At 38.8% G+C, this 15,311-nt stretch overlaps 1 protein-coding gene and 1 long non-coding RNA gene across 2 annotated transcripts in view; one reads left to right on the top strand and one right to left on the bottom strand.

Annotated features, from left to right (window-relative positions):
* sntb2 (syntrophin, beta 2) overlaps nucleotides 1-15,311 on the top strand; it is a 33,604-nt gene that overhangs the window by 11,281 nt on the left and 7,012 nt on the right. Inside the window, exons 2-5 of the mRNA XM_042495810.2 lie at nucleotides 8,677-8,896; nucleotides 10,558-10,768; nucleotides 14,063-14,205; nucleotides 14,922-15,118. Of these exons, the coding sequence (XP_042351744.1) occupies nucleotides 8,677-8,896; nucleotides 10,558-10,768; nucleotides 14,063-14,205; nucleotides 14,922-15,118 (771 nt within the window). The remainder of the gene's footprint in view (nucleotides 1-8,676; nucleotides 8,897-10,557; nucleotides 10,769-14,062; nucleotides 14,206-14,921; nucleotides 15,119-15,311) is intronic.
* On the bottom strand, nucleotides 7,150-8,755 carry LOC148189176 (uncharacterized). Its single transcript, XR_015777000.1, has 2 exons — nucleotides 8,621-8,755; nucleotides 7,150-7,300 (listed from the first exon to the last, which is right to left on the bottom strand). It is a non-coding gene; the product is annotated as an uncharacterized LOC148189176 (long non-coding RNA).

The following is a 15,311-nucleotide window of genomic DNA, read 5'->3' as shown; positions in this document are numbered from 1 at the left end:
AGTCGAGATACAGACAGTAAATATGGAGAGAGAGAGAGAGCAGCATATGCCTGAACCCAACTGCTGCAATTAAATGGTACATCTAAACCACCGTAGGTCACCAGGATGTCCCTGATATTGTGAATTTTATGGAAAATAAATTGAAGAACCATTCATAGGGAAAATAACCTAATGGAATGTCTGTTTTTGGCTAATCCAGTGTATTAAATACCCAGCAAATCAAGTGACTTCATCACATTGATGTAAAAACCCTGTAAATCCAACATTACCATAAAGCTGTCTTCGCTCACTGGCATGCAACGTGGGCTGTGTCAGCTGAACCAACCAGCAATATTAAAGACTTAGCTGCTGTCGAAGCCCGTTTCTGCCAGTGTGATTAAAAAAGCAAAGATAGATCTCAAAAATAATGACTTCTTATGTCAAAATAATATGTATTCTTAAAATGACTGAAAATCTCAAAATAATGAATATCTCGGAAAAATGACTTAGTATATAGAAATAATGACTTCATATTTCTTAGGTTGCAATTTTTCTTACTGCTCAAGTGTGTAATTTTCAATAGCATGCTGGCATCCAGAAAGCAAAAGAGGCGTGACACAACAGTGTCGGCCTCTAGTGTGACGTATAACATATGCATCGGCAGAACTTTATAAACAATATCAATAACATAACATGTCAATAACAATCATTTACTGTCAGTGTTATATGGCGGCTGATCTCATCCTCTGCTCAGAGGGTAAGGAGCTCCTGAATTGTCATTGGTTTTCCAGTTTGCTGACATTTTCATTTGCTTTTTTTCTTTGAGTTAACTGCTGCTTTTTAAATCTCTCTCAGTGGGTCGCACTCATGTTGTGAGAACATCACACTGGTCCATTGTCCTATCCTGCCAACTGTCCCTTATTTCACAGACACTGTTTCCTTGCTGTTGCTACCTCTGCTGTCAGCTTAAAGGCTTAAAACTTTGTTGCTTTGTACCTTTTATATAGAAAGCCGAGGCGGCATAACGGCGTGATATTCCTGCTTTAAACAGGGAGTATAAACGGGGCTAAAGTGACCTGCTGCCGGCAAGTTCATAATGCTATTGCGCATACGTATAACATATACTAGTGGAAGGACCCCATCGGGACAACTATCTGTCTCATAGCCACACAAACACACACACATATTTTGACACATTGTTCTCATTAGGTTTCTGGCAGAAACAGAGGGGGGAGAAGAGGAGGTGAGAGAAAGAAGGAGCAGACAAGATTAAGAAGGAAAAGACGGAGCTATGGAAAGAGAGAGAGGGATGAAGAACAGGAGAGAGCGGGACAGTAAAAGATAAATGAGACGGGGGGACAGAAGAGGAGAATGGAGGGAGGAGGGTGAGAGAGGAATGAGAGTGAGGAGAGAGGTGCAGGCCAAACCACAGGGGAATTTCTGGGCAGTTTGGGGGGAAAATACAGAGGCTGGGGTCTGACTGCTTTACTTGCTGCTCTGTAAGCTATTATTTCGTTATTTTGGCCATACCATAAGATGATTACTCCTGTGTGTGTGTGTGTGTGTGTGTGTGTGTGTGTGTGTGTGTGTGTGTGTGTGTGTGTGTGTGTGTGTGTGTGTGCGTGCGAGTGTGTGGTGAGAAAGAAGAGTTGAAGGCGGTTTGAAGGCGGGCAGTTTTACGGATAGCTTTTCGCCACAACTAACGCCACAACCAAATATGTGTCGAGTCAAACTCTTCTGACTTTCGCTCTCCTCCTCTTGTACATTTTTCTTCTGCCCGTCCTCTTCCATGTTCGTCTGTCCCTCTGTTACTGCAGGCGGAGAGGTATGAAGGGAGACAGATGAGCTGGCCTCATGGGATGTTTGTTGGCATCTCCAGGGAATGTCCCATACACACATTATTGCAGATGCATACACAGGCAGAAATGTGTGAGCACACACACACACACACACACACACACACACACACACACACACACACACACGATGAACTTGTAGTCCTCTGTGTACAGGCCTAATTAGAAGCAGAAGTGGAGCTGAGTGAAAGGACTGACAGAGCTAATGAGTTCATTTAAAAGCACAGAAGGAGAGACAGAGAGACAAACAGACATGCAGTGCAAGAAGACAGCACGAAATCTGTCTGAAACGATGGAAAGGGAAAAAAGCATTTTTTTTCGAGGCAGACTGTAAAGAGCAAGAGGTATTAGTTCTGGCAAGAAAAACTGGAAAAATATGTAACACGGAAAAGCCCCAATGACACAGTAAACATCCTTTGATGATCTTTTGGTATTTCAAATTTTCCCCCTTTTTGTTTCCTGGGGCTGCATAAGGCTGGGCGCTATGGCAAAAAAATGGCTTTTCGAGCTTTGGGTTGAATTATGATTTGAATTGAAAATTTAATTTTATGTGCATGACAGTTAAGCAACAATGATACAATGTCTGCACAACCTAAAGACCTTTTTCCATTTTGCAATTGGAAAAAAGTGTCAAATATTTCAACTAAGCAAAGTAAAGACATCAACCGACATCAGCAGAAAAGTGTGCACACTAACTCCTTTGCTCTTTTTGTGTTTGTTGATATCAGCCTGATATTTGCTTGCAGCTGTTTTTAGCGTTGGCTACCCAGCAGCTAGAGACTGTAGGATGCTGCAGGAACGAGTCCTAAAACCCATAAATGAGTTGCTGTCTTAGCGCTCTCAGGTCCCTCATATCAAAGTCAATGGATTTTTTGAAATGGTTTTTGGTTAGATGCCTGAAATAAGGTCTGTGGTTAACAAAAGTTTAAGGGACTTTAGGGTTTTGTTCCATGACACAAAATACATCAGTAAAGAACCCTCTTTTGATATTTAAACTTTTACGAGTCTACCTAACGTCATCACGCTTAGCTGCGTCGTATACGCCATTACGACCTTCTTGTGATGGCAGTGTTGAAGTTATGACTGCGGTGTAGTTTCTTTAAATCCTTACGTTAGCTTTTACCTCTAATTGATGCCCTTTATACATCATAAAGTGATGTTCATTAAGATTATCTTGCGGTACAAAACGTGTAAGTATCATACATTTTATTTGTCATCCTGTGGAAAAATCCTATAGGCCTTTTGTTGAGGATACCAGGGCAATGTTTGAAATCTGGGGTCACCCACAAACAAACATCATCTCTGCAGCACTCTGTACTCGCAAAACTGATCGTATTCCCGTCAGCTTTGGCTGTACTTTATATATAGTGCTAATTAGAAAAAAATAACATGCGTACATGCTAAATACAAGGGTAAACATTGTATACCTTCAGTACATCAGCAAGTTAGCATTGTCATTGTTAGCATGCTAGCAAGCTAACATTAAAAAGTGCAGCCTCAGAGCTAATAGCATGGCTGTAGACTCTTAGTCTTCTTGGAAAATAATTACAAAATGAATTGTTAAGTATTGGTCACAGAAAGCCGACTGGATATTTTTTTTAATTGTTTGGTCCTTTATTTTTTCATTTTAACAAACCTTTTTTTTCTAATTTAAATGCTGTGTAACCATATTGTTATATAAAGTGGTCCACACCAAAGGAATACAGTATGATGCACGGGTCACCATATTGCAGACATATTGTTGACTAAAGTAACAAAAAGTTCTGAATATATCAAGTAGAAACAGCATAATGGGTAAACCCACAGTGTTTGTAGCATCAGTCACATCCCGTGACGATGGGTTTGATTTCTGAGGCTACATCAAAGACTGTGACTGCTCGCAGCCTTTTCATTTAGACTGAACAAAAAAATGAATAAGAGCAGATGTACAGTGGTCGACACTGCCAACAAATTACACAACAGAGAGCGTTCGTAAGCTTCACTGCAGCAAAGTGTTTTCTCAACCAAGATTCAAGAAATGTCTGTGAAGTTATCTGACAATAAAATCTGAACCCAACTGTTCACATTAAACTCATACAAACAGAAAAGTTGAGAAAATGACTCGTCATGATATTTAACAGAATTTCAGGTTACTCCACTCCGTCATCTGTTCTTATCTCATGTATCTACTTGTCGGATCTCTGTTGAGTGTGTCAAGTCTAGTGCTACCAGTGTGACAGAATTTTAATATTTATCAAATTAATTCCTCTGAAAACGATGCATCATAATGAACTCTCCCAAACTTCCAACAGGGAGCAGGCTCATCTGCTTTTAGTGACCCAAAATAGTTTCATAGCTGTGTCAGACAATACAATGATGCAATGTGTAATCTTCACTAGATGTTGGTTGTTAGCAGAATTGCATAATCACTCCCACTCCACTTCTCCATTCCTGGCACGTTTTGGATAAGTTTGTCAAAAAAAATCTGATCAGCATTACTTTAAAGATGGTTATATATTGTTACTACCAGCTTTTCTAAATATCGACTGGAGGTCATAGTTTGCCAGCCAACGTGCTTTTTAAAGTGAAGTTTGTCGGTGCTTAGTCATAGTGATGATAAGCCTGTGCTTTCATGTTCCTTTTAACAGAGAATAACCATTATTGTGAAACTCTCTGCCAGTGCTGGGAAATGAATTGTTTCCATATCCTCTTTTGCTTTTGCACTGCAGAAAAGGCTCAATTTGTAAAACATCAGCACCTGCACATAGAGCTTTAAGTCTGACTGTATGTTTCTGGAATCAGTCTTGTTAAAGTTCAAATTGCCAAAAATCAATTGGCATTGTCGTTACACAGGAAGCTGCAGAGAGTGTAGGTGATACTGCGTGCATGTGTTTTATTTAATGGATATAATGCTCACTTCCCAGCCATGATTTTCAAAACAGTGTGAGCATTTTTGATTTTTATGTACAGAAATAGTGTGTGGCTCCAGTCTGTTGCAAAGATTACAGTGATAGTATCATTCACAGCTTTTTTATTAACAGTATTATAACTACTTTTGCTAATAACTGTAGAGCTGCTAACAGATGAGTTTAACGCTGATAACCACTGTATAGTGATACTCAGTGAGCTGTTCTTTTAGTATTTGAAGATATAAACAAGCACGACCACAGAGGGCCCTCGGTCTGCGGACGGAAAATATCTCGGCCGAACATCTTTGCAGCGTATCTCATTATTAGGCTGAAAGTAGGGCTTTGCAGCAGAGACATCTTCTTCCATATGACCCTCAGACATAAACATGGGCATTCAGGAATGCTCTCACAATCACTCACTTACTCCAAACCACTTACGTTTGCAGAAATGGTCCCAGACCTTGTTGGTATGGGCGGTGTGGTTATGAGGGCCGGTGAAATGCGGCTTCAAGTTTTTGGCTTGTTGCCTCAGCATTACTACCAGCCCCGCCCTTCACTCTGAGTCATACATCGGGTAATGTACACACCAGCGTGCAGGGACTCATGTATTGTGCAGCTCGCTCTGCTTCTACGCCTTCAGTCATAAACTCTTCAGATCTCTTGCCTATTTTAGAGTGATAAACAAGCACATCGCTGTACTCTTTATCTTATCTTTCTGTAGTGCTCATGTACACACATACTCACACACGCCTGCACAAACTTAATAGCTCAGTCTAAGTTCAAGAATGACCTCACCTCTTGAGAGTCTTGTCTCAGGTTTCATACAGAGCTGAACAACTCACTGGTCCAACACACACACACATACCCAGACACACAGTCTCTGTAGCTTATTTCTCATATTCACATTCACACTTAATGTGCACACATGCAGACTATGGACATGCATTGGAGAAAACACAGAGAAAGGTAAAATGTGCACGGCGGGATAAAAGTGAGGGCACGTGATTGTGTCTCGGTGGGAGGTGTACAGGGCTGCGGGACCAAATTTGGAAAGGGAATCCATCACATCGGCGCAAAAGGCCATTGTTTTACAAACAGCCAACCTGCCAAGCTCACAGCTGTGCGGCCAAGTGAACTCTTATTTTTCTAAGATAATTTCACACAGGGGACCTATAAGTCCTTTTAAGACATGCTGGAAGATAGCAGGATGTATATACATGCCAAGATCTTGGCGGGAATATGATCAGTGTACTCTCCATTTGAGTAACTTAGCGTATGAATAATTCGGTCTGATTAAACTTTAGATTGGACAAACACAGGACGCAATCTATTTTCCATTCCACTTGAATTTTTCAAGCTGATTGTTGACAGAATCAAACCACAGCTCTCTCCAGCTATGTTTAAAAAGTTCATCCTAACTGGGCCCCAAAGTGTTTTTAAAAGCAGATTAAATGCTGACTTCTTTCAGAAAACTTCCCAGAGTGTTTCCTTATGGTCTGGTTTATGGCTGGCCGCACCATATATCCTGAATGACGGGGTGTTATTGGGTGGAATCCCACAGATGGTCAAACTATCAACACACCATTTCCTCGAGACCTGCAGATATTCTACAGCTGTCCCTGCCAAACTAAAGCAAACTGACGTGTTTATTTTATTATGATAAGAAGTCGAGTGAAATATTTTTGCTTAATTTCAGAGGGATTGTTGTATGTAGGAAAGGTCAAAGAGAATTATGTTTGGCCCTTGTTCCTCTATGTGAAGACATAGCAGGGGATAGATTATTGGACGTTTGATGTTATATGTTATGGATAGATTGGAGCTGTGATTCAGGGATTCAGCTAGTGTTTGTCAGAGACCTGCTGCATGCAGGGCCCGCGCATGCTTTTTTGCCACTCAAGGCAAGAAACAATGATGCCGCTCCTCTGTTTGCAATGACATAAATGGTCAGTGCTCAAAGTGTCAGCAATATCAAAGTATGCATGACGCTTCACACAGGCATTTTGAGAGTCCATTTAAAAATGATGCATCAAATAGATCTTCTTCTTAACGATATAAAACAAGGAAAGCAACAAAACTACGTATCTGGTAATCTGGAAAGAGAGAATGTTTGGTGTTTTTTTCTTAATGATTTAATCAATTCGCAAAATAGTTGTGAATTAAATTTCTTCCCACTGATTAATCTACTACTTTTTTTAGGGTTATTGGTATTAGCAACACTGATTCTTCCAGAAATATTTCACCACAGAAGAAGGGTTTTTTATATAGCCAGAATTTGTATTTTAAAGCTGCAATATTCAATTTTTTTCTACTAACAGAACAAATGATGTGTAATGCAAAGGAGTGACTCACAGTGTATAACCTACATAGAAAACAAACATGTTTTGTTTATAATCCCAGACAAACAAACAAGTAAACGTATTGAATGATACATTTCTGAGAGTAATCCTCTCTTTTTTTATTTGGTTACATGCATCTAAGAAAATACACCAGTTGGTTACAGCGCATTGTGCAACTTTACAGATGGAACCCACAGAGCATTTATTCTTCTGTGTTTTTACAGTCCTTGTTTTGGTTCATCTACAAAAAAGATGAAAAAGATATTTGGATTATAGGCTTAAGAACTGTGAAGATAAAACCACCTCACGCAAAGATCAGAAAACGGATAACGTTAGCAGTTAGCTGGTAGACGTTGTGGAGCATTTAGGAGAATGTGAAGACCAAAACAGACCAAAAAAACATGAGAATAATCAGCTTCTCACTAACTCATTAGTCATATAGACAGTTTCAAATCTGACAACGTTAACACTCTACGTGGGTCCAAGTGTGTTTCCTGTCGCAGTAGTTTCCTTGGTAGCTGACAGGAAATAAATAAATTAATAATCTGTTGCTGTAGCAAAAGACAAGCAATGAAACGGTCTAAACGCTCAATAAGGTGATATTGTAAGACAAACCATGGAGGATTTTTCTCAAAAATAATCTATAGGCTCATGCAAAAGTAAGAAATCCCAGTCATCACTGGGAACCCAGCAGAAGTGTATTTTCTGACTTTACTCTGACTTTATTTTCTTCTTATTTTGCTGTGTTTGGGACATTACCGGGCACAGCGCCCAAGTCTGTGTCTTTTGAATATGCTTGTCCCTCCTCTTGGAATACTTTAAAGAATGACCTGAAACTGTCGGAGCTGATGACTATCTGGGAATTTAAGTCAATTTTTAAGAATCGACAAAAAAAAGCACTCCTGGTCAATGTGACTGCTGCTCCAATTATCACAAAAAATAGTTTTAGACCATTGTACATGTTAATGTTTATGCTTTCTTATTTTTTGGGTGTGATATCTGTATTTGTCTGGTTTATTGTTGTAATGATGTTTATGCTGCCCTCTTGATCAGGTGATTCTAAATCTCAACAATTCTTTTACCAAGTTAAATATGAGTTACATATAAGCGGGTAGCAATCAGGTAGAAGCAGCATGCATACAAGATGAAGCTACAGAAATCACACAAAATACAAATATAGTGAGGTGAAAGGGCAAGTGGACCAAGCTTGTTTCACCATGAGAGTGAATCTGGGGGTTGGCTTTAATTTTCATTTGAGCTGGCGAGTATGTTTACAAACTGCAACTGACAATTCCTGCATAGCAAACCTTTAATTTTCTATTTTCAACTTGTTGCACTGCACCCAAGTGGCAAAAAATAAGAATAGCTGCTTACAGTTTGAAGCTACCAACATCAAATGTAGTATTCAGTACAGGTCAAAGTGTCTTTAATTTCACTACTTTACAAAAACAATTAAAAAAAGCTTTGGTATTAAATACCCCTGAGATTCTACTCTCTGTATGGTTAAATAGTCTCGAAAATTGTGGAAACTGAGTGGCTGAGTGCCACTAAATCATGCTACCTGGTATCAGCCTTGTATTTGAAGTGATGTATATCCTCTTCTTTGTTGCTCCACAGTGAAGTACATCCGCGAGGTTTCTCCGCTCTTCAAGAAGCCGTCCCTGGTGGCTGACCTACCGTGGGACGGCGTCCGCCCGCAGTCACCCAGCTACAGTGGCAGCGAGGACTCCGGGTCGCCCAAACACAGCAGCTCCTCCTCCTCCAAAGACAGAAAGGTCATAAGCCTGAAGATGTGCTTCATCAGCAGGAACCTCACCATGCCAGATCTGGAGAACAGGTATGATGTGAAACCCCTCGATGTTTGTGCGTTTGTAGGAGAGAACTAGCTGAGTGTGTAGGAGTTTAGGTGTAGCTGGGCGTGTGCGTGTGTTTTTCCACTGGGTGTGTGTTTTTTTCCTATGTTGATCTTCTGTTCATTAGATAGGAATGTTTGTTGTGTAAGAGATAATGATCCGAACTGAAAGACATGAGCACATTGTGATAGAAAGACATTAACTTTGAATTTCATCTTTGCAAATATTTCCGAAACAGGTTGGTCTCAATAAATTAACTAGTTACTGCCCAGTAGCAGTATGTCAAACTAAATATATTGTTCATCTGTCATCTGTAACTTAAGTTTGGTTTCATTTTTAATATGCCGTCACTGTTTTGTTAATATGTTAAATTTTTGGGGGGGGTTTTGATGTACACATCATGCAGATTGAACACAGATTATTTGACTTTGGGTTCTTTGTTTCTGAACATCCATGGTTACAGTTAAAACAGGGAATGCTCGTAGCTAATGCAGCATGACTTTTCATGACACAAATTTGCCAACACATAAATAGATATAGGGTAGAGGCTGAAGTGATGATGCTCATGGTCATTAATAGACGTAATATTTAACACAAAGCATGATGCAAGCACTGATGGCAATATCTACTAATTCAATAAAAAAAGAAAAACAATAGCAGTGTTTAAATTCATAAAAATGAAAAATTAAAAAAAACAATTTTTTAAAAAAAATATTACTCCTTTTTTTTGACAGGAAATTAGCTCAACGGAGCATGAACAGTAGTAATTAGGGGTGTGCCATATCATAATGTTCTCGATAATACAGGTATGATTGTTGATATGATTAAAAAATAAATAAATCTCATCGATACGATGGCAATATTCCAACTTCCAATTGTATGTTCTTGAAAATGATACTAATATATTCTATTTTCCAGTATTGTGTCATATCATCAAGAATATATTTATCACAAAAATACTCTGAAACATTCTGATATCATTTCAGGGCCATACTGTCCACTCCTCGTATTGATACTCAATTTACAATCCACAGGCCAAATCTGGCCCATAATAGGGAGCTAGGTGGTCCGCCGACAATTTTCCAATCCACACTGATTCATACTGGATGTTTTTTTTTTTTTTGATAAGGTGCCAGAGTACATAACAAACAAACATCGAAAGAGACCTTTTTTTATTTTTTATAAAAAAGTGTCAGAGGAGGAACCCCCTCGGGCCCCCTACAGATCAGAGCTAAGCCCCCAATATTCTCAAATCCTAAAAACATGCACTGACCTGTGCGGGGCAGCTGCAACTGGCCTCATGTTATTTTGCAAATTTCTTAGTAACTTCTGAAAAAAATATCTGGCACCCCATCCTGTTTTTATGCCCCAAAATTATCATTAACCTGTCAAGTTTGAATATGCCATAATTTTCTCATTTGGTCAAGGACATGGATGAATTTCTTTGGATAATTATATATATCATAGCGTGTTTGGAGTATATCTCAAAGAATAAAATGTGTTTTCAATTAAAGTATGCCCCCCACCAAAAAAAAAAAAAAATCCTTCTTAAAAAACTGTGGTTTATCTTCTTTTCCATGAACAGTTTACATTATTTTCTCTATGAAGCCTAATACAGTTCTTTCATTTCCTTTGTCCCATTCAGACTTCTGGAGCTCCATTCCCCAGATGGCCAACACACGGTGGTGCTGCGCTCTAAAGACGGCCCCACCGCCAACTCCTGGTTCACTGCCGTCCACACCAACATTGCCGCTCTGCTGCCACACACCCTCGCTCACATCAACGCTTACCTAGGGGCCTCGTCTTCGACCTCCACACACCCCCATCTTAAACACATCGGCTGGTTGGCTGAACAGGTATATTTAGGTTTGTTTACTTTAACAGCTGCATGCTGTCTTATACAGGTGATAATCCTTTGCAGATGCTCAGGGCTTATTGCTAATCTTAACATTAGATCCAATGCAGCCTCATCAAACAGGATAAAAACAAGAATAACAAATGGAATCGCACTCGAACATAATAATAATATAGCAAATAACTACATAAATACACTACACTACATGAATAAACTGTTTGTTGAAAGAACGAAAGCAGTATTTTTCGTATTCGTATTCGAAGATTCCAGTATATCTATTTCAATTTCATCTCAGATCATCCAGTACAAGCACATGCTCAGCCTGTCATGTACTATTATTGAAGAAACAAGCCTTCCAATAGCTGCAAAACTGCCTATTGTACCGGATATTTTTAGTTGGAAAGCTATTCACTGATCCACCCAAAACTGTGGTTGGTCTTTAACAACTGGGTTCATTTTGGATGCTTGCAGGTTGGCAAAATATTTGCATTTGTTAAACTCCAAAGACAACAAATCTCTTATTGCATCTTTTGTCTCTATTCCTCTCTGTCTTTTGATTTTTTTTTTTTTTTATCAGCAATGAAAAATAAACAAAACATGCAGGATGCAAGGTTCTCATTTTCAGCTGGCATTGGCCACGATGTTCATTGTTCAAAGGGATAGTTTGACATTTTCAGAAATACACTTATTGGCTTTTTTGCTGAACAGTTGATGAAAAGATGAAAAGCACTCTAATGTCTGTACACTGACCTCTTATCTTTAGTGCTGTTATATCAGTCTAGATTGTTTTGGTGTGAGTTGCCGAGTGTTGGAGATATCGGCTTGTGGTGCTAAATGCGCCAAAAACACATATTTAAAAACTCAACAGCAATATATCTTTCCAGAAATCATGACCCGGTTACTCAAGACAATATTTTCATCTATGGCGCGGCAAGAAAGTAAATAAGCATATTTACCAAAACATGGAACTATTCCTTTTAAAGTGACAAATGCCAAAACACAGTGTATCTGTAGCTATACTATCTATCTATACATAATATCTGTCTATACTATCTGTAGCTATCTATACTTTAATTAAGAGGATAGGAAGTTTCTGACAAAAAGGCATCTTTAGCTTCAACCCCCCCCCCCCCTTTTTTTTTTAATGTGTCACATTTAAATACAATTAAAAGAAATAATTGGCTGAAATCAGTGAATTATTGTATCATTACATTTTAAGATTCTTTACATATCCAAGTATCATTTGACAAAGATAATCACACTGTATTAAAGCATTATTTATCAGCACATGCTTTGATGGCAGTGTTACAATATGGTGCATTTTCGATCATGTTACAAATGTCATAAATGTTAGTTAGATAAATGTTTTGTTGTAACATTTCTCTCAAAAGGAAATGGTTTGAGTGGTTTTCAGTTTAGTTTTCTTACAGTGACTCCTTAATCACTGCACATATGCAGATTTTACACATGAACTCTGGCATTTCTGCTCTGCAGCACCACACAGGAAGAGTGTGTTTTCTTGAATTAGCTTTAGTCCTAAATTTAAACATATCCATTGAAAAGGGCTACTCTCAATTCTTTTCACTTTGATGAAGTGTTCATTCAAGGTCATGTTGACTGTATGGATGCCTGGCTGTGTTTGTCTTGACCGGGCTCAAACAGGAAACAGTCTAATGCAAGTTTCCGTTGCATTACACTATTTCCTGTGAAGCCCACCTACTCACCGCAGTTTCACTCAAGAGCACATGTCTGGTCTAATGCCGTCGCTTTGCACTGTAACTCCACCAACACTCCAGTCACCGAGCCATGACTCAGACGAGCACACGCTGCCCTATTTTTACCACAATGCAATCAAAAATCAGGTCGGACTGTCAGGGTGAGCTACTTAACTCTGCAGCTGCACATTGTCAAACTCCATCAGTATCCCTGTACACTGTTAAACTACATCCCCACACCTGTACTCCATGCCCCTCACTAAACTACATCAGTGTAACTTTAGCTGTCAGATCACTTTACTCTGCCTGTACCTGCTCAACTACATCACAACACCTGTATCTTGTCAAACTGAATCACTACACCTGTACCCAAATCCACTGTTTTTACGCAGTTAATCACCAGAACTATATCTGTTCGCTGTCAAACTACATTTCTACAGCTCTACCCCAAATCCTGTAGTAGTTTATATGTCAGACTACATCATTATACTTGTACCCTATTAGAAAAAAAGTAGAAAAAACACTCCAAACTTCAAAATAAAACATTGAATAAATCACCCCAAACTCAAAGTTAAAAAGGAAACACAAAAAACGTGTGGTGAATTTTTTGACTCAAAATGAAACTTCTCAGAGGCAAAGTCATACGAAATATAAAGATCTTTAATCAAAGACCTGAGATGGTTTGCAAAGCAACTGAAGCATGCCACATTTGACAGATATTAATATAACTTTCTCATAGGGGCAGGCCGTCTTTCACATACCAATCAAAACAGACATTCTCCTATTCTCTAAAATCATCTGATCGAAACACCATGACAACATGTTTGATCAATAAACAGAACTTTAGATGTTCTTGTCTCAGGATAAAGCTGGGGTAACCCAACCTGATATAGTGACCTAAAATATGTCAATAATTTAGCACAAGTCAAGACAAATAAAATATAGTGTAGTGTATGGTATATGTTAAAATAAGCAGTGAATAACGATAACTATAAGTTTCCACCACATGTGAAAAGAAAATTATAAACAAAATTGAAAATAACACCCCCCATCTCAAAATCATTTTAAAAAATAGAAAAAGACTTAAATGTTTATCAAAATAATTGGCTATTATTTTTCTGTAATTGACTGATTGATAAACCAACAATTGTTGCAGCTGTACTTCCATAAAGTCATTGTTAATATAATTCTTAACAAATAATATGTATTATTATTATTATTGTTATTATCATCATTATTATTATCCTCATTATTATTATTATTATTATTATTATTATTATTATTATTATTATTATTATTATTACGTGTGGAAATAGAAAACACGTCTGCTTAATTTTCTAACGATGCAAAGGTTTCCTTTAAAAAAAATACACCCTTTTCAGAAAATTACAGAAAGGCTCTTTTATGCAGGTGGTCGTGGAAACTGAAAATGTTGCTTCCTTTTGCAGTAAACCTAATCATATAATGACTGTAAATTACTGAACAAAATAATTTCGTAAAAATGTCATTTGGAATTTTTACTTGTTGTTATGCATCGGTTTAACCAATAAGCACTGACATCTTCTGACTGTCTTACTAAGGTCCAGTTGGAAGGTGGACGGCAGCAGTACAAACCGGTGGTCATGGCGCTGACAGAAAAGGACATCCTGCTTTTCGAATCGGTGCCGTGGAGCAGAGAGTCCTGGTCCATGCCTCTGCTTACACACCCACTGCTAGCCACAAGGTAAAGACATCAGATAGCAAATGCACTCGTCTGAAACCAGAATGCTCAAATCTTTCAGTTTCAGCTTTTAGTCAGAAAGCATCTCACATCATGCTTTATGACAGATAAAAATCAGAAAGAGAAAACAGATCAGACATTAATCCCTTACATATGAACATTTTTGCAAGTCCGCTGTTGATTCTCTGCAAGGTATCAGCAAATATTCAACAGCGCATCAGATTACTGTCAAGGGGAAAAAAGGTTTCAAAAGGTTTTAGCTGGCTTTTAGTTTGGTACTTTCCATCTCCTGTCAACATATATTCCAGTAATGTATGGTAAGTACCTGGAAGTTTACAATTTCCCACAGTACAGTCAAAGTGAAAAATAATTCCCAGTTCATTGGTAACCTGTTTAGTGTTGGTGAGAGGTTTTTACAAGCTGAGAACCTCACCTGTAAAAAAAAAAAACAACACCCAGTTCTAACTATTTAGGAAATTTAACTAAATAGACCAGACAAAGTTTATTGCTGTGCTCTATAAATAAAACTGACTCTATAAATAAAACTGACTGACAAAGTTGTGGGTCAGTCACTTCAGAGACCAGGACTCCTCGCCAACTTTAAACAGCTTAAGAAAAGCTAAGCAATTTCAATTAGCAGTCTTTCCAATGCAGATTATCTGTGTGGGTGGTCTTTGAGACTGTTACATGTGTCTGTATTTTCATGTTTCTCCCTCCAGACTGGTTCACTCTGGCAGCGCCCGCGGTTCTCCTGCGCAGGGTTCAGACCTAGTGTTCGCCACGCGGACGGGCACAGGACGGGGCATCGAGTCCCACATCTTTCGAGTGGAGACCCACTGGGATCTGTCCTCGTGGACGCGGGCCCTCGTGCAGGGTGCACATGCTGCCGCTGAGCTCATCAAAGAAGTCTCCATCGGTGAGTGTGTGTGTTTAACAGGTGATTAGTCTGAAGAAAATGTTTAAAGTCAGTATCAAAAGTATGGACACGGGTCTTCCCAAGTAGTCCTGAGGCTGAAACAAGGTTTTACACAAACACAGGGTTGTTCTGAAATGTGACACTTTTAATGTACAGCTTGTGTTACGTTGTAGAACAAGAGTTTGAAGCTGCC

This window comes from Plectropomus leopardus, chromosome 7, assembly GCF_026936395.1.
Source record: "Plectropomus leopardus strain MGB_pleo_1.0 chromosome 7, ASM2693639v1, whole genome shotgun sequence".
Taxonomy (NCBI): domain Eukaryota; kingdom Metazoa; phylum Chordata; class Actinopteri; order Perciformes; family Serranidae; genus Plectropomus; species Plectropomus leopardus.
Note: the sequence above shows the minus strand (reverse complement) of the source record. Positions and strands in the feature narration are given on the sequence as shown.